Source organism: Aulonocara sp. 'chitande type north' Nkhata Bay, linkage group LG5 (genome assembly GCF_057382095.1).
Source record: "Aulonocara sp. 'chitande type north' Nkhata Bay isolate Kocher_YH1m ecotype deep benthic linkage group LG5, A_spYH_male_GT1.1, whole genome shotgun sequence".
Taxonomy (NCBI): Eukaryota; Metazoa; Chordata; class Actinopteri; order Cichliformes; family Cichlidae; genus Aulonocara; species Aulonocara sp. 'chitande type north' Nkhata Bay.
This window is the reverse complement of record NC_141348.1, coordinates 26,097,022-26,114,958: the sequence shown is the minus strand read 5'-3', so window position 1 is coordinate 26,114,958 and position 17,937 is coordinate 26,097,022. Positions and strand designations below refer to the sequence as shown.

At 39.3% G+C, this 17,937-nt stretch overlaps 1 protein-coding gene across 1 annotated transcript in view; it reads right to left on the bottom strand.

Moving 5' to 3' along the window:
- Positions 1–2,441: 2,441 nt before the first annotated feature.
- Positions 2,442–17,937, bottom strand: part of cacna2d2b (calcium channel, voltage-dependent, alpha 2/delta subunit 2b) — a 42,813-nt gene continuing 27,317 nt past the window's right edge. Inside the window, exons 10-38 of the mRNA XM_086292549.1 lie at positions 17,746–17,845; positions 17,494–17,655; positions 17,268–17,378; positions 17,067–17,145; positions 15,172–15,221; positions 14,905–14,994; positions 14,735–14,800; positions 14,236–14,310; positions 14,063–14,137; positions 13,805–13,876; positions 13,465–13,536; positions 12,409–12,470; positions 12,180–12,256; positions 12,036–12,096; positions 11,864–11,961; positions 11,687–11,777; positions 11,538–11,600; positions 11,347–11,450; positions 10,764–10,862; positions 10,558–10,649; positions 10,428–10,475; positions 9,688–9,759; positions 8,623–8,775; positions 8,481–8,533; positions 8,227–8,282; positions 7,893–8,016; positions 7,677–7,786; positions 7,493–7,575; positions 2,442–6,975 (exon numbers count right to left, since the gene is read on the bottom strand). Coding sequence (XP_086148675.1) covers positions 6,862–6,975; positions 7,493–7,575; positions 7,677–7,786; positions 7,893–8,016; positions 8,227–8,282; positions 8,481–8,533; positions 8,623–8,775; positions 9,688–9,759; positions 10,428–10,475; positions 10,558–10,649; positions 10,764–10,862; positions 11,347–11,450; positions 11,538–11,600; positions 11,687–11,777; positions 11,864–11,961; positions 12,036–12,096; positions 12,180–12,256; positions 12,409–12,470; positions 13,465–13,536; positions 13,805–13,876; positions 14,063–14,137; positions 14,236–14,310; positions 14,735–14,800; positions 14,905–14,994; positions 15,172–15,221; positions 17,067–17,145; positions 17,268–17,378; positions 17,494–17,655; positions 17,746–17,845 — 2,512 coding nt within the window. The 3' untranslated portion in view covers positions 2,442–6,861. The remainder of the gene's footprint in view (positions 6,976–7,492; positions 7,576–7,676; positions 7,787–7,892; positions 8,017–8,226; positions 8,283–8,480; positions 8,534–8,622; positions 8,776–9,687; positions 9,760–10,427; positions 10,476–10,557; positions 10,650–10,763; positions 10,863–11,346; positions 11,451–11,537; positions 11,601–11,686; positions 11,778–11,863; positions 11,962–12,035; positions 12,097–12,179; positions 12,257–12,408; positions 12,471–13,464; positions 13,537–13,804; positions 13,877–14,062; positions 14,138–14,235; positions 14,311–14,734; positions 14,801–14,904; positions 14,995–15,171; positions 15,222–17,066; positions 17,146–17,267; positions 17,379–17,493; positions 17,656–17,745; positions 17,846–17,937) is intronic.

The following is a 17,937-nucleotide window of genomic DNA, read 5'->3' as shown; positions in this document are numbered from 1 at the left end:
AGGCATATGTTTCCTCTTCAGGGACCATTGTCATTAATATATCCTGACAGCTGCCTCCTCCCCTCCTCTCAGTGCACCTGTTTGTTCCTGAATATATGGCACCATGTGAGATTCTTTACATGCCTACTTATTGTTAGAGGTCTTATTTAACTACACACAGGGAACAGTCTGGTATTGTATGAGTCTTAGCTCCCTACACTTTGTTTTTTATGTCTCTTTTTCATTCTTATTGCTTAAATATCAACTGACACAGCCAAGCACGGTGTGTTACTGTAACATTTTTCTCCAAATAACTTTAAAATCTTTCAAATCAAGCTTGAACTTTGCTCCAAAATCACTGTATCAATATTAGTATAGGTATTGAAGTCACCAAGAAATCGCCACACCAACCACTGAACGGCTCTCTGTCAGTGTGCTACACAAATTTCAGTCATTATCCCATCAAAATCACAGTATTTCTGACCACAAATAAAACCCTTTAAAAACAACCAGCCACACAATATTTCATTGAGAGGATACATGCCTTCAACACCTAAAAACCTAAAAAAAAAAGAAAAAAGAAAAGAAATACACACTCATCTGGTACTAAAACAGTTTCCAGTTCCCATCTTTCGTTAACTGTAATTAGAAGCGGTTTTACCCGGATTAGGTCCACTTCTGCAGCAAACCTACATCAGTCCCCGTCTCCCACGAACGCCTCGTCTGTTCTGTGTCTCCTAAGTTCAACTTATGTCCAACAAACTCATGAGCTCTGCTGGATAAATCCAACATGATGTTTTAAATTGACAATAATTCAAACTCCTTTGCCAAACACTGATCCACTGACATCATATCTAATTCGGATGGTGTATTTCTCCTTAAGCCACATAACAAGGCACAATGCCAGGTGGATGGAAGGTATCACTTTTCCAAACAAGACTAGTAAGAGTTGCTGGGTAGGACGGCTGATTTACTGAATCATAGAAGCATCAACAACCTCTATCCGGAGGTTTTAGTGTCAGCGACAGATCTCAGCCTACTGTTTGATATCCTCTCTAAATGAAGTTAGAAAAAATCACCATGATTAGTTTCCAAGCAGCTTAACTCTTGGATTACTTTTCTGGTTCTCATCAGTCCCCTCAAAATTATTGATGCGATCCTAAACAGCTGACAGAATTTTTTCTGCATCAGATAACAGAGGAACCGCTCAGTGGCTCAACTGAAGTTATTATACAGCAGCATCACCACGGTCTAAAAAGAGTACACAGTGCCTGAATCCACAGAAGACCGTGAAAAAGAAAATAGAAAATCAGTACACCAATTTCAATTCAAGGTTGTTTTTTGTTGTTGTTTTTTGGATGTCATAAAAAAAATCATCTGTTGCTTACTAGAGTCTAAAATGATTTAAATACAACCTTGGATGAATAACACACAACATATTATACTATGTGAATATTAACAAATCTAAGCCAAAATACAAATTTAAAGTCTTGCTGCTTCTGTAAGAATCAAGAGGGTAAGCAGCAGTAATTGTAATAAAAAGAAAATAACCATCTAGACCAGCTGTTGTGTTAACACAATAGGAGAAAAGCAGTGATCTTAAAGGAGCAGCTGTTGCTGTCTATCAGTCCAGAAAGGCTTATAAGCCCAAGTCCATCACTCTACAGTGAGCTGTGCAGAAATGAACCTCAGTGTACTTAAACATAGAGGAGTGGAAAGAGGAATGGGGCAAAAGTCCTGCACAATGATGTGAGAGACTGATTAAAAAGTCATAAAGAAAATCGTGACTTCAGGTTTCTGCTACTGAACTGGGTTCAACTTTGATTTTTACACGCTGCTTAATCATTTTTGATTAGCTTTGTTTAAATAATCAGTGACATTGTGTCATTATTTATTTATTATTTATCTGAGGTGTAATTTAATTATTGTACAACCTGGTGAGGACCTTTTAAACCTATGCAAGCGGGTGTATTTTGCTTTGTTTGTTCCACTTTTTTCTATTTCTAATTATATCTGTCATTTTGAAATTTGATACCAGCGACATGTCTCTAAAAAGATGAGGTAGGGGCATTAGGGCGCATAACATGGGTAACTTACACATCAATGAAAGGCCCATTGATACCCTGTCATATGTAATACATCTCTATTAGGTGGTGCAGGTATTATAAAATGAAATGTATGAGATGGGACTTCCCTGTCCCATGTTTTTAACTTGTTGCAATCAAAATCATGCTTGCCAATTTCAGCTGTTAATATGTTGTTTTTGCACCAAGATTTAAATAATTTACAAATCACTTTGTTCATTTTAGTAACATTTTGTAACTTTTTGCACATCTCCTTGATAAGGGATTATAAAGAGCTGCAGTGTGTAAATCTTTGCATTATAATAGTGTGCTGAAGTGTGAGGGTCACCCAACGAAAATAACAAATGAGCGAAGAAAAAGTACCAATCAGAGCTGAAGTGAAAAATATCAATAGCATTTAATCACCAAAGATATAAACATTTAAATATCCATTTTGTAATGTGGCTGACAAAATCTTTACAAAGTTAAGCCTTCGTCTTCTGCTGACTGCTTCACGTTGTCTGTACAAAAATGAGGTGGCGCAGGAGACTGGCACAAAGAGAGAAAACTGTCCCAAGTAAACAACAACGTCGGCAAAATGAAAAGCAAAGTTACAGCAAAAAACATGGACATTCTTCTTGTTTGACAAATTAAAGGACACAGACGTACGGGATATAACGATAACTTTGTCCTATTTCGCTCTTCGTCTTGTAAACTGCACCTTGTGCCCGCGCAACCTCCAAACATATTCACTTCCTTTCTGATCAACGCAAATATCATTCACGATGTTCAAATAAACAAACGAATGAACAAATAAATTTACATTGAAATAAACAAATAACACTTAAACATATTTCATAAACAAAGCCTAATAATAAAGGGGCATCCCCACACATGCCACTGCCTTATTTGTTATGCAGCCGTTAAATGCACGAGTCACTTCCAGTGTTTTTACATCAGTTTTTGCTGAATAAACAAATAAAGTTCAACCAGGCAGTATGCTGCTCATAAATCTTAACTGCTCTGTGCTTTAACTTCCTGCAAAAGGCTTAAACTACAAACGCTAAGTCACTGTAGGCTTCACTGAAGTCAAACTTTCAGCTTCGTTCCTTTACAGGCAGCAAAGAGCTCAGCGACCTCCACTTTACCCAAAATATCCACATTGGGGCACAATCGCACCACCGTCCCCGACAGAGCTGAAGATCCAGATGCAGACAGGAATGTAAAATATCCATCAGACTATGTACAAATTCAAAATATCATGCAAATAAATACCAGTAAATTTAAAACGAAACTACAACACTGACCTCAACAGCAGGAATATATTGTACTGTAGGGTACAAAGAGTTCCACAAAAGTTCTTTCCTCAAAGTACAACAGTGTTGTTTCAAAGACGCAAAATGACCTAAAGGAAATACTGCAGGTCTCAGAGGAACAGCTGTTTCCTGTTTTGGGTCTTCTTTTGAAAGCAGCATTTTTTTTTATTTAATTTTTTTTGAGGTTTTCAACCAATGTTGAGCTTGAATCTGCTTCTCCAGGTCCCCACCATGCTTGGGTACAGCAGAGATGCACAACAGTAGGTATACTGTACATTAACATTCACTCATTTCAGTCAGTCACAACTGAAAAGTTTCCAACAGGCATCAAATATAGAATATAGTGTGGTGCAGATGGGACAAAGTAGAAATCCATGTATATGGACAGTGTCTGTGCCCGGCTGGACCACAGTATGGAGATCAGATGACACAGGCCAGAAGGGCGGCCCAGTTTGTTGGTGTAGATTTGACAAACGTGTCCATGAGAAGGCAGGAAAGGAGGCCGACTCTTCTGTTGTGCACTTTCACGACTGCGCTCCTTTAAAAATATTTTCCTTTAAAAGTTCTATGGGAGCATATTTTTGTTTTTTTTCACATTCCCTGACCAGAAAGTCCTCTCAAAGCTGAACCACGGCAACCCTTGAAATTCAAGTGCGTCTTTCACATGGCCTGCACGGTGAATCTCCGCATCTACGATGCGAATGTTCCTGACATCTAAAATGACGAGTGCAACAAGGCACTGCGGGGTGGAACACCAGGCAGACGAAGAGAGAAAATGCATTTTTACAAATATTATTTTAAAAAAACAAAACACATTTTTAAAAAATACCCCTTAACTCTGCAACCAGATCAAATGATTACAGAAAAAGACGTACAAGAATGAATCACTGCGGAAAAACGGATTTCTTCATTTAATCATGCATGCAGCGAGCGCTCATGAATCACACGTAGCACCAGTTTTAGGCTCCTGTCTTTCACTTTCTTCAAAAGAAATCAAAATATGTTCTTTCTACTGGTGCTACCCGGGGGATGTTAGAGCTTCACTAAGCAGAGTGTGACTGTGCAGTGTTTGACAGCTGAAAGTTGCTTCCTCATTCATCTGCTGAAGGGAGGAGAGGGGGGGGGGGTGCTTTTCTATGAAGTTACCTTTGATCTGAGTGTAACAAGAGTACAGATTTTGACATCAAAACTAATTTGAAAGCCAACTATGCAGCAAAACAAACTTGAAATCTCCTGTGCGCACACACTGAGAGTCGACTTAAGAACAACAAATATGTTGATAGATATTAGATTTAATCTGAAGTAGGAAATTTCTCTTTTTTTTATCTAATCTAATGCAAGAAATGATTCCAAACATCTTTAGTGTAATAAACACCTGTCAAAATTACAAAACTGCTACATTTCTTGCTATTGTTGTCAAAAATCTTAGTGCATGATAACACCGAAATGTTCTGCCGCAGTAAGTCATTCAGTGATCAGCGACACGTCAGGGGTATCTCGACAGAAGGTCAGAAAGCGCAGAAGAACATATTCATAACACTGAAAGTTTTTCAGAAGCTACATTCCCCATACAGAAGCATATATAAGTGCATAAATTCAGACTTGACAAACATTGGCAATACAAGAAAAAGGGACAAAGGACTTCCTATCAATCAACTAACTGACGTGTATGTTTAAAAACATGTTGGCTAATAGACCACGCTGTTAACACTTCACGTTGCACTGCAAGTATCCGATGATCACAGCACTTAAATATTGGAGTCCACAAAGGATGCACTAATAGCTCACAAAGTCAGTTACTGTTTGACAATTTAGTTTGTGTTGTTTCATTTCACATCATCTGACGACATCTTACTTGACTGGAAGCACTTCAAGATCATACCGAGCATCTGTGGAGGCGTTCGGAGAAAAAAAGCAAACCTCAGCTTTAACGATTCAGTCAAACAAGCAAACCACACAGATGCTTCTTTGTTGATGTGTCACGCTGGCTTTTCACATCTCTGTTCTCGTTTAGTTTTGAAAAAAATATCTTATGGGAAAAAATGATATTTTTATCTAAATCCTGTCAGACGTGTGCCTAAATCTAATGACATTAGAGGGCAAGGATACTTGACAGAGAAGTCTTTTGGGGTCCTGTCATGCATGACCCAATTTTTAGTACTAAAACTGGCTCGGCAAAGATCAGAACTGGATCAAAAGACACTGAAGTGAATGTGGGTTGAAGGCCCAGATCTACCGTCGTGTGAAAAACAGTTGTAAGTGCAGCGCCTCCTGATCTGTATGTGCAAAGACATCTGCTGGGACCGAACGAGCAAATACAAACAGGTGCAAGGGATTCATTTCAAGCCAACAACAGCATGGGTGCCACAAATAACATCTGAGCAGCCTACAGGTGGGAGTCTTCAAGTCACCCAGCAGCAGATTCAGCTTTTTCATTAAAATTTTCAAGGCAGTGATTGATCTCCATCTATACGCCATTAAATATCTTAGTTTGCCCTTTATCTGAACCGTTAACAACACTGTGACACTGTATGGTTGAAAAGTCATATACATTTTAATATATTCAGCTGATCAGTAACGTTAAGTACTGAAAGCTCTAAAAACTCTTGGTACTGTCCTTATTTAACTGTTACTCGTCTGTTAAGCCACTCAGAGCTCCTCAGAATAAAAGGTGATGGTGCGTACAGCCTCGTACGTTCAGTGGTAGAAAGTAATAATTACGTATTTTACACTACCTGTAAATACAGTGTTAGGTTTCTTGTACTTTACTAGAATTCAAAATATACCATGCATCTCAAAGGTATCCCATGGATTTTATATACAGATATATATATATACACAGCTCTACACTTGCAAAGGCCGGGAGGACGAAGGCTACGAGCTAGCATAAACTGTACAGTGCTGTAAAAAGGTTTTTCCTCCTTTCCTGAGTCCTTTCTCAAAGATAACCCAAGTAAATACAGATGCACTTTATAAATTATAATTGCATTTATTAAGCAAAAAAAAAGCTATAGAAACCTAGGTGGCCCTATGTGAAAAAGCTAAATCATGAAGTAACTGTGTTTAACCACATCTAGGAAGTTCAGGGAGTAATGTAATAATATGATACACTGTTCTGCTGCCACATTAGATTCTAGACAGTGAAACACAGTCAAACAAACGTGATCAACAATCTTCTACTGCTGGGTGGCTTTGGTCGTCTCCCTGACTTTTTGCCGTGGCTAAGCCTTTATGCAATAAATAAATAAAAATGTAAAGATGCTGTCTCAGTTTAAATAGCATGCACACGCAACGCATTATAATCATATGTTTTGCACTCAAGCCCCGAAACACCAAGAAATGCATTAGCAATAAGGCAAAAGACACTATGAGCTGATCCAGGGGTTTCTTTCAAAGCACTGTTCTCTGTGAGCTGTTTGTAGTTCAGAAAAGAAGAATTTTACAGCTGCTGTTTGATCTACTCTTCAGTAGATCCGAGCCTTAACCTACAGAGATCAAAAATGTCAGAGCGTTTGCATGTGTGAGAGATGAAAGAGAGGCAGAGTGAGCTGAATGAAGAGGAGGACTCCTATGGAGGACTGCAGGGAATGACCTCGTCCACACTCTGACGTGTTTTCCTGCAAAGAGAGTAAAAAGTGAATCCTTTTGTTCTCCACAACTAATGACCCTGGAGTCTTACAGTAAGAAAATGTGTCTTAATCCTGACCATGCAATGGAACAACACCACAGTATGTTTTTCAGGGGTGTCAAACCCTAATATTCAGTTTTACAAAAATAATTTGTTTTAGCCTTAGCCAACGGTTGTGGGAGCATTAGGACTTTAGTTTAGGACATTAGGATAGGATATTAGGACATTAGTTCACTTACTATGCAAAAGCAACTGAATGGAAGAGCCACACATTGTTTTGCTTACTGCTGAATTTTCAACTTTAATCATTATCTAATATACCTCCTTAGTAGCAGGTCTCTGTATTTTTTCAAATAGTTGTCACTGGATAGTAGTTTAATTGGTTATTCTTGATAATTATTGTTTGTGTGACGTTACAAATATTTTTTTTCTCAGAATTTCCTATCACACGCTCAGGACTAAGACACAAAATGATTCCTTTGAATAATAACAGCACAGGCACTTACTAAGGCACTGTAGTCAAAGCAGGAAGTCGGGCCTTTACGATATCGTGTATTGTTCAATACTTCACACGGATTTTCCTCCTGAACTGTTGGTTGTTGGTTATGGCGGTAACAGCAAACATAAAAACATATCTTCTACCTCTACAAAAATGAAAATGTCAGAAGTGTTCGACAGCAGAAAGGATACACTCTGTTCTGACCTGGGTCAGTGTCTCAATCTCACACGACTGGCAGAGCAGTTTCTCGGCGACCACAAAAAGCAGGTTTGTGTTTTCGATCCTCTTTGCATGGAACAGTCTGTAGGAGACAGTGACAAGTATTTAGCCAGCTCCATATGGACAGCACAGGGCTGCGAGCTCATAAACACTGCAAGCTGATTTTGCTGATTCTGTAGAAAACTCACCTGGAGCAGTTTCCACAGTCCTGCAGCATATTGTAGGAGTTTGTGGTGTTTGTGAAGTAGAACTGGCTTTGGATGGTCACACAGCTGCTTTCTTTAGTCTCAAAGCCTTCGATGAGGACATCAGCTAAAGAAACAAAAGCATGTTCAAAATCAGCTTATAACATAATGACATTATTTAGTTGCAGTCGAACACTTACTTAATGATGACGGGAAAATAACAAAGTAAGAATACAGTGAAATTCCTGAAAGTTTACTATTCATCCAATGTGTGTTTCCTTTCTTACTGTATACCATATAAAACAATAAGGAATACATCAGTTCACATGCATGTCACCTTGATAGAGCCAGCTGTTATAGGCCAGTCCATAAAGAAGCTGCTGAAACACAGACCTGAAAAAGACATTAAAGAAAGAAAACATTGTTCAATAACAGTAAACTCAGAGCTATATATAAACAGCTCAAAATAACCGTGCAGGAGCTGTCGAACACAAAAAATATAAAATCACTTTCATGTACACAGCAAAGACTGTTTTAAAAAGACATAAAGTGAAGTAGATTTCATCTGATTTGCTGCAAATAAAGTCTCACCATGCCATTGTTGATGTCCACCATGCCAAGCTCAAAACATCAGCAATGGACGGCTGGAGAGACAGAGAAAATTAAGAAATGAAGGCAAACGTCTCAGACTGTCTAATCATTCAGAGTTTGACGGCCTGATGTTGTCTCTTACCACAAAAACACCTCTCGGTGCTGCGCCGGTGTGGCTGCTGCTGACCGGCTCACATGCAGACTGGTACTGGAAAGACTGCCGTCGAGTGAAGATCGAATTGTTGTAGAGGGCATACATCAGGGGAGCGTCCACATCGCCAAAGAAAAGACCAATCTGAGATTTTTTTTAAAAAGAAGGACAATAAGACAGTTACAGGGAGCAATAAAAACGTGAGAATAATGGCTCAACACTGAGCTCAAAATTATAGAAGCTTTGCATGATTCACAGATTTAAAAAAAATCCCAAATCACTTTATATTTCATAGTGCCAAAGTTCCTCTTCTTTTTTTGATTGATGAACCCCTCAAATTCATCCATATATGTCTGAGTCTGAAACTGCTACAGGATAAAATATCCAGAGCAACAAAGACTACAGCTAGGCCTCTCCGTACATACTATACTATACACGATGATTACTTTATTTGGTGATACAAGGCATAAAAAGATCCAATGAGTAGGTGTAGGGAAAGAGATAAACTGGTGATGCAAGTAGAAAACGTCTGCTCCAAGAAATACTAAAGGTGATTTAAAATATAAATTGTTATTTTCCTGCGACCATACTATAGGTTTATTTTATATACTGAAAGAAATAGATGATTATTGCACAAATCAAGCAGAGACTTTTCACATCTATAGAGCAAGAGGACTGCAGTTTGATCAGGTGTGTATGCTGTGTCTATGACAAATGCACTGCTGCTCCTCACTAAAGTGGAAAGAAGTCCCTGGAAACCACTGAGCTTCCTGTTTCACAGGAATTAGTTTTACATAGATTTCCTTCATAATTTAAAATCCTGGCAATGATTGGTTTGTTACAGGAAAAGTCCCAGTAGCTCATTGCCCAGACGTTTTATCATCACTTCCAGTATGAGGTCTTTAAAACTTACTCTAAAACTTACGAAAATCCCAAATTTACATTTTCTACCTAAATCCTCATTTGGTGTGCCGAGTCTTATGTCTTATGTTTGATACCCCTGCTATGGATGACATGCATCATAAAGGGTAGACACATTACAGCACATAGACATACCTTTTGGAAGTGATCTGCCTGATTGGACATAACCAGGAACCCACCATCATCAATGAGATAGCAGCCGAGTTCCTGCAGAAGACAGTGTGGGTGCAGCAGAACACAGGAAGAAAGACAAAGTTTGATCTTACTAGAGCGAAAACAGACAGTTAAAAATCAATAAAAGATGTAATATGTGTTATTATATTCTGGACAATATTGAAATGTATTAAATAATATGGTAGAAGCATTTGTGATTGCAGTCATTTGCATTTTAAATCATGTGTGAAGGTCTCCTTAAGGCTTGGGGGCTGTGACAAGAACTGTCAAGCATTCAGCTGACAGCAGTTGAAGTTACAGGCTGATTCCCAACAGTTTATAGAGAAAAAAAGAGAAGAAGAAAAAATATTGTAGCTTTAAAAAAAAAAAAGGTTACATTTATGACAACAACTCATGAGTGAGCGCTTATGAGCTTTAATCACCCTCATAACCATTTACATGCAGCAGTGTGGATTATGTTAATCACGCTGGACACATTTATAAGAATTCCTTTTTTCTGTGAGTTGTCTGAAAGAGAAACAAGCAGCAACAACAGTTTTCTTCTGGGCTACAAACTGTGAATGACGTGAAATAAAAGGCCAGTCTATTAATCACAGTTTCATCAAGTTAATCACCACTGAGGGACCTTAGATTGGTCATTAAACTGATGGCACTGTCCTGCTGCGGCGCAGCGAGAGAGTGAAATAAAGAAAAGTGCTTACATTTGTGTCCATCTCGCAGTCCATCTCGCAACTTCTCAGAGGTCCACACTGCTTAACAAAATGAGACCATGTGAGATTTTTGTTTAGGTGAATTTGCTTTTAACAGGTGATTTAGACTCAGAATCTGTACCTTGTGTGACCCCTGCCGGCCGTCTGACATGTTGCTGGCCAGGATTTTGAACTTATCCACCCAAGCTTCCAAGTCCAGCTTCCCACCAACCACTGCAGGACGACATCCACAGGATCAGAGTAAAAGGAGAACGGGACGAGAACAGGAATCACAACAAACCAAAAACCCCAATTTCATATGTATAACAGACCAGATAAAAATCTTACCTGCAGGTCTGAGCAGTTTTCCTGCTAAATTAACCTCCACAGCTGAACTAACCACAATTTCACTCGTCCCATTTTCTGCTGCAATGGGGTCATCCAAAGCTGGTGGAAATACACGGACATGAAAATAAGACAATTGGCTGAAATGAGCCAAGATCTTGGGATTAAGATGTTGCATAAACGTTCTATGAAACACGATCAAAGTATAGGTAAAGGAATCAAGTAATGACACCTGAGAGAGTTTCCATTTGAGTGATTTCCTTAAAAATGTTTTTTAAAACCTAATTCAGTGGCAGGCGGCTCGAAATAAACATCAAAGTTGAAGCAGAGAAGCAACTTATATTAGCTTTGCACAAAGTTAGGGAACTGCGGGAGCCTGTCTCTGCTCAAATGTAACAAAACGTGCTTACCAGCATGTGTAATGCTCACTATTTTAATTATTTAAAATAGTATGAAACATAACAAAATATAAGCTTGAAATATCAGCTGATGCCAAGCTCATGATTACCAGACAAACTATTGTTTTAGTAACGTTTACATCAGCGTCTCCTTTGAGTCAGTGAAGTCTGGCTGCTTAGTTACTCACAGGATCTGAGTGTAGATCTGAACATGTAGCCTTTGTTGTCGAGGCTCCGTCTGTAGAAATTTGAATTGAAGGGTTCAGGGTCCTCATCCCACAACTCGGCAGCTCTACAAAAACACGTGAACACAAGTCATCAAAAGTTTTCAAGTGGAAAGTTGTAGGAGCTTGAATAAGTAATTACTTTTATCACTCACATGTTGGGAAAAACTCGTGTTATTCCTCCGTCTGTGGATGCAAATACAGCTAGGAAGCCATACCTGTAACATTTGTTACTTCTTCAGCTCTAGTTTTGCACTATAGTAGTTTACACAAAAAACAATAACAACAATAGAACCAAACTTACGAATTGAGGTCCTTGTTCTTCCATACACGAGAAGCAAGCTGCCCGATGATCCTAGAATCAAAAATCAGGTTGTGGATCAGGCCATGGTCACCTGCAAAATATTTTAAAAAAATGTGGTGAATATCTTATCGGTGTGTCTACAGCAGTGAGATATTTTCATTCTGTTAACGCACTCACACTCATCAGATTCAGGGGAGAGGTCAAGCATGAGAGACAGAAAGTTCTGCAAGAACTGGGTGTTGTTGTCAGAAAGCTGCAGACGCTTGCAGTATTCCCTGCGGACACGGCAGCATAAATAAGCACCTTCCTTTTACTGAAGAATGAAATCATGACAGATGAAGATAGTCACCTTGGAGCTAGAAACACGTGCCCTGATGATTCAAAGGAGCTGGGCAGCAAAGACTGCATATCTGTAACACGAAAGAAGAGAGAGTGTGAAATGCTTCTGGTTTCCTTGGATGTAAACCTGAACACCCTGCCTCCATGTACTCACACTGGAGCTGCAGCATCACATCGCTCAGATCTGCCTTGATGTAGTACTCATTGTAGGATGGTAATACTAGACCGAGACTGCAGGTGGCAGCATCCCGACAGGATTCCAGTATGAATGGGGGATACAAAAAGATGGTGGGTCTTGGAGTGAATCAATCTGTGCCTGCAGGCCTCACTGGGCCACAGCTGGTTGGTTTTTATTCATGATTCATGACTCTCTATCCGCTCACCTGTAGTCTGTTCCATTGATAGGAGTCCAGGTGTAACCCCTGTAGACCTCATCGATGTAGCGCTGCAGAGGTAAAGAATTTCAATAAACATAAGAGGCAAAGCTAATAAAGTACAGTGATCAAAGTTTAAGCATTTTTAACTTTCAAAAACTGTGTTTGCTATTCGTCAGACTACTGCAGCCCTGCCTGGGTTGTACATTGTAAAATTAATGTTCACGTTTATGTTTCTACACACAGTCCAAGTCCACATAACAAGCTCCTTTAAGAATTTGATTAACTTAGATCACCAGACTGTCAGCAGTTTCTGCAGATAGAGTATGAAATTTGCCCAAATATACCTAATTTTTTATTAAATAAGATTTGGACCTTATATAACCTAAAACTATTTTATTATTTTAAAAACCTGTGAATTAAAGACAATGCAAGACTTCAGCCGCTTATTTCAGCATGCAGGAATGGTAATATGATGTGATTGTATAGGCTAAGCAGCTTATCTTTAACATACAGCGTTTACATAAAGAACAAAAAGGCAAAAAAAAGAGATAAAACATCCCCATGCCCCATACAACACAGAAATATACCCAACTGTCAGATAGAGCCCCCATAACTAATAAATAAATAAATCAAATGCACATACAGATAAACATAAAGGAAACAGCACTGAGACATCAGCAGGCATTTAAGAGAAGCAAGAGCCCAGGTTGGTACAAAAACCTCCTACTGGATAATCAGCCGTAAATAATCAACCTCATAATAGGAACTTATAGACCAAAAACAGTTTTGGTTGCTTGCAAGGATAAAAAAAGAGTCGGACACATTTAAGCTGGATTTTTGCTCTAAATAAAAACACTGTTGTTGGTTACAGTTCTAGGTCTATTTTTTCAAATAAAGTGATTAAAAAAAAAACTGTGTAAGCAGTTTGTTCATGGACCCACCACACAGCACTGTAAATTTATGAGTATGAGTCATCATGACATGTGTTAAACTCCTCATAACTGCTGCAGTCCAAACTAAAGAGGAAATGCGTGCAGACATTCAGAAAGAGAAGTGACTTGCCTCGTCAATCGACAGTACCAGAGTTTTGATCTGCATTTCACCTGGTCTTCCATCGATCATCTGTCGGCGGATCTACACGATGGAAACACAGAGCAAAGTTTTTTTTTTAAATCGGCCACAGATATGTTCTCATCGACTTTCAATGACCTACACAGACAATTTATCCTGCTGGGCAGATTCTCCTGAGGAGGAAACATGTTGTTCACACAATTACTAAGTTTGAACAACAAAGAATTCAACAACAGAAACGCTACATCCAGATGAACAGGATTACTTTTGGGGATTTACTTACCTGGATGATTGAGCATGCATCAACAAAACAGCTCTACTTGTTCCTCACCTCTTCTTTATTGCTGTCCTCCAACTCTGCGTCCAGGAAGTCCAGCGTCACAGGTTCTGGCAGATTCACAAGCTGAGAGGAGTTGAGAGAGAACGCGATATTAACACATAGCCTTATATTATTAATTATTCATCATCATCATCACTGATGCTTAAAACCCAAACCTAAAACTGCCCCATCCTCCAACTTTCTTCTTCTTAAAGCAGCTCCCCACAGAATAAATAAAGCATTTTACCAAATGAAATAGATTTGAATCACCTTTGGCTGGAGATTAGGATGAAGGAGCAGGTATCCGTTTGGATCGATGGCAAATATGTATCCGTTGGCCCCGAGCTGTGACAACCACAGAAAAAGAAGGAATAGCAGTGAAGAGCTGGTCTTCTTCGTCCATCTCAGCTTATAAATAAGAAAAATGTGACTTATGCACATACATTGTACCGCGGTGTGAGTCGCTTTATCTCATCAAGATGCACGTCGACTCCCATGACACCTAAAATCAGCTGATTCTTGTGAAAAAGACAAAACAGCAGCCGTACATTTAGTCATTTAAATAAATTGTTTATATATTGTTTCTATTCAAACTAGTTGTCACACTTTAAATGATGTGCTTATTTGCTTTTCCTGATGAAGCTGGAAGCAGCAGCCAATTAGAAAACTTTAGCAGCAGAAAGTCACCTCACCCATATGTAAACGTGTCCTTTCTATACAGACTGCTTCAATCACATGTAATATATTAGTAAGTATAGAAGCATCCTGATCACACTAATATTTGTTTTTGCCATACAAACATTAGTAATTGTAAATAATAAGTGATATTACACACTAGAGTTAAAGTCTGTATTTGTTCACTAAGACAAAAGGAAGAAAATAAGTAACTCGCAAAACCATCTCATCCACCTAAGCTCAAATATAATTATCCTGTTTTGTTACCTGTGAGTTTCCGTCCATGGTGAGATTAAAAACAGGCAAAGTCCCAGTTACTACCATGCCAAGACCCTGCAGAGTGCAAAGATAAAGTCCCAAAACATTTATTAGAAATTATATGAGCTTATTGTGTATTTAATGGATTAGGTATATTTGATGAGCTCATGCCGTCTCACCAGAGCATCCTGATACACATTGGTCCACTGAACCTGCTTGGCTTCGCTGCCTGCCAGAACCATGGGGCGTCCCAGCACGTCAAGGTACTCCTGACAAAACACAGAGATACGTGACAGGCCGCAGCTTGAAAACAACCGACAACATCAGGCTTCTGGGAGAAGGCTGAGCAAACAAATGAGCATAGATGTTTCTATAGGACGAGCGAGTGCCACAAAGAGAATGAGCAAACAGGCATCATCTGTATTAGAGGCACTAGACAAACCCACCTGGGTGTTAATCCTTATAGCGCAGATGGAACGGATCTCGAAATAGTAACCTGGCAAGCGGCGAAGAAAAAAAGACAACCAGCGAGAGAGAGAGAGCGAGAGAGAGAGAGAGCGAGATTGGAGATGTGTGAGCGGTTCTTTCAAAAAAAAAAAAAAATCAACAACACTGGAGTGGTGCTCATAAATATTCTAGATTTGACTGGATGATACTAGACCAGTGACTCAGCCTTTAAAATCCCACAGGTAGGAAGCTTAAAGAGCTTAAAGAAGAAAACTACTGAGCTTTAACACAGAGGTTTCTATATTCATGAAATTCAGTCAAGACCATTCAATCAGCTGGAAGTCTAAAATCTCCAATGACTGATCTCTTGATGGGATGAGGACTGAGACTGTTCAGTCCTCATCCTTAACATTCATTGTTTCAAATTATCCCACGTCCATATGCTTGTCTTTTTCATAATTCCAAACACATAAAAAAATGTATGGTGCATTTTTAAATATTCTGGTTGTCTTCCTGAAGACACAGCCTGACATATTTATTGTCTTTGCAAACTTTGCAAAGGGATTTCCTAGATTCTTAAAGAATTTGTAATGAAGGTTTGAAGGTCAAAGCAGTGAGACGCAGAGAGTTTAGCTCACAACGTTTAACGGCTAACAAAATATAACATGTGTTGCTCAGCTGATCTATTTTATAAAACCATCAATTATTCAGTCAAAACTAGCAAACCAGGAGGACACTGACAAGGCTTTTTCTCTTGGGTCAAAATATCACTCGGCGGGCATGAATTTTTCAAGGCGTTGGCAAATGCACCACATTCCCCCACGTTCTCGCCAAAGAGGTTTTCAGTGTCAGTGAGTAACTGTTGGGCCTTAAAATATCTACACAAACAAAACTGTGGTAGCGACCTCTCTGTGAGTACCAGCACCTCCTTAAAGTCAAGTCCTCTAACAGGATCAGTGTGTTTTACATTATGCTCGGTTATTTATTGGTTCTATTCTTATTTATTCCCATTCTTACAGATATTGATGTTTAGGATTTCTTATTCAACTCATAACAATGAGTAAAAACTTCTTCATGCAGCTGTTCCCTTTAAGGATGACCACTGAGGATCATTTGCCTCCATCTCACCCTATCCCTAGCATTCTCTTCTGTCACACCAACCCTCTGCGTGTCCTTCATCACTTCATCCATGAACTGTCATCAGTCGTCCACTATTCCTCCTGCCTGGCAGATCCATATTTAACTTTGTCCAGCATAGCCACTATTCCTCCTCTGCACATGTCCAAACCATCATAGCCTTGTCTCTCTAACTTCATCTCCAAATTGTTCACCCCGAGTTGTCCCTCTGATGTCATCATTTCTAATTCTGTCCCACCCGGGCAATTACGATGACAATCTCAGCATCTTCAAGTCTGACACCTCTAGCTCGGCCTCCTGTATTTGTGTTTGTGCCACAGCAAGCCTCACCACCATCTTATAAAGCTTTCCTTTCACTCTTGCTGTTGTCAGTCACAAATGACCCCTGATTTTCATCTCCACCCACTCTAACCTCCCTGCATGTCAGCTGCTTTGAATGCTTGACCCATGGTTGACCCAGAGTGTCATCAGAACCCTCTTTTGATGCCCTATTATATGCTTTTTGCTAGATCCTCAAAGACATAGTGCAAGTTCATCTAGCCAAACATTGCACACATTTCAGTGCTTTTTCTCGGCATGAAGCCACAAAAAACAAAAAAGTAGTAAAACTACAAATATTTTTATTTATCATTACCTTTTTTTATCAAGTGATCCACAGAATACATCCTCTCATCATCTTATCTTATCATCTCAAAACAGTTTTTAATACCATGGACTGAATCCTTTTGTAGTCTACAGTATATGAAGCTGAACTCACCTTTATTGGTGCACGCAATCCACTGTAAGGGTGTGACATCATAGTTATGCTGGCCCACAGAAAAGGTAAATACTCGAACCTGACATGGGTGAATAAAGAAAATGTCAAATTAACTGTCATAGGGTGATTAGACACTACAGAAACATCCTGCTCGAATGCAGGAGGTAATGGAGAGGTGTCTGATTAGCACGAGAAACTGACCGTTTTGTTGGGCCAGTTGTATTGCATGAAAACATCCTGAGCTCGGTCCTCTCCTCCGTCAGTAAACAGCATGATTATTTTATTGCAGTTAGCCCGGGGGACATTTGTTTTCTGAAAATTAGGAAAAAACAAAATGCACATGTCAGTCAATGCAGTAAAACTGCATGCAGAACCTTTATTTTATCACATAATGCCAAGTCAAACAAAATCAGTATAGATGACTTGCATTTAATAGCTGATTGAAGGCAAAGTGAAATCCAGACTTGTAGTCAGTGGTGCCTTTAGCCTGCATCTGCTGCACTGCATCCTTGAAAATCTTTTTGTTGCGCACATTAGCCTGGACTAGATGGCTAAAGCAAGGGACCACAGCCACAGCCTTCTCATTAAACTGAAACACAGGAGCAGACGCAGTTTGAAAACAACAGGGGAAATGATGGAAAAGCAGTGTTCAGATTCAGTAAGTGTAGCATATGCTAACCCTGGCCACATTGACGTAGTCATCGTCGGATAAAGTGTCCAGCATTTCCATCACTGACGCTTTGATCAGTTTCAGGGTGAGTCCACTGACACTGCCACTCCTGAGGAAACATCAGAATAAACATGCTTAAATAAATACTTGTGTGGAGACAAACAAAAGGCAAGAAGATAATTTTGTATGAGGGAATGCAAA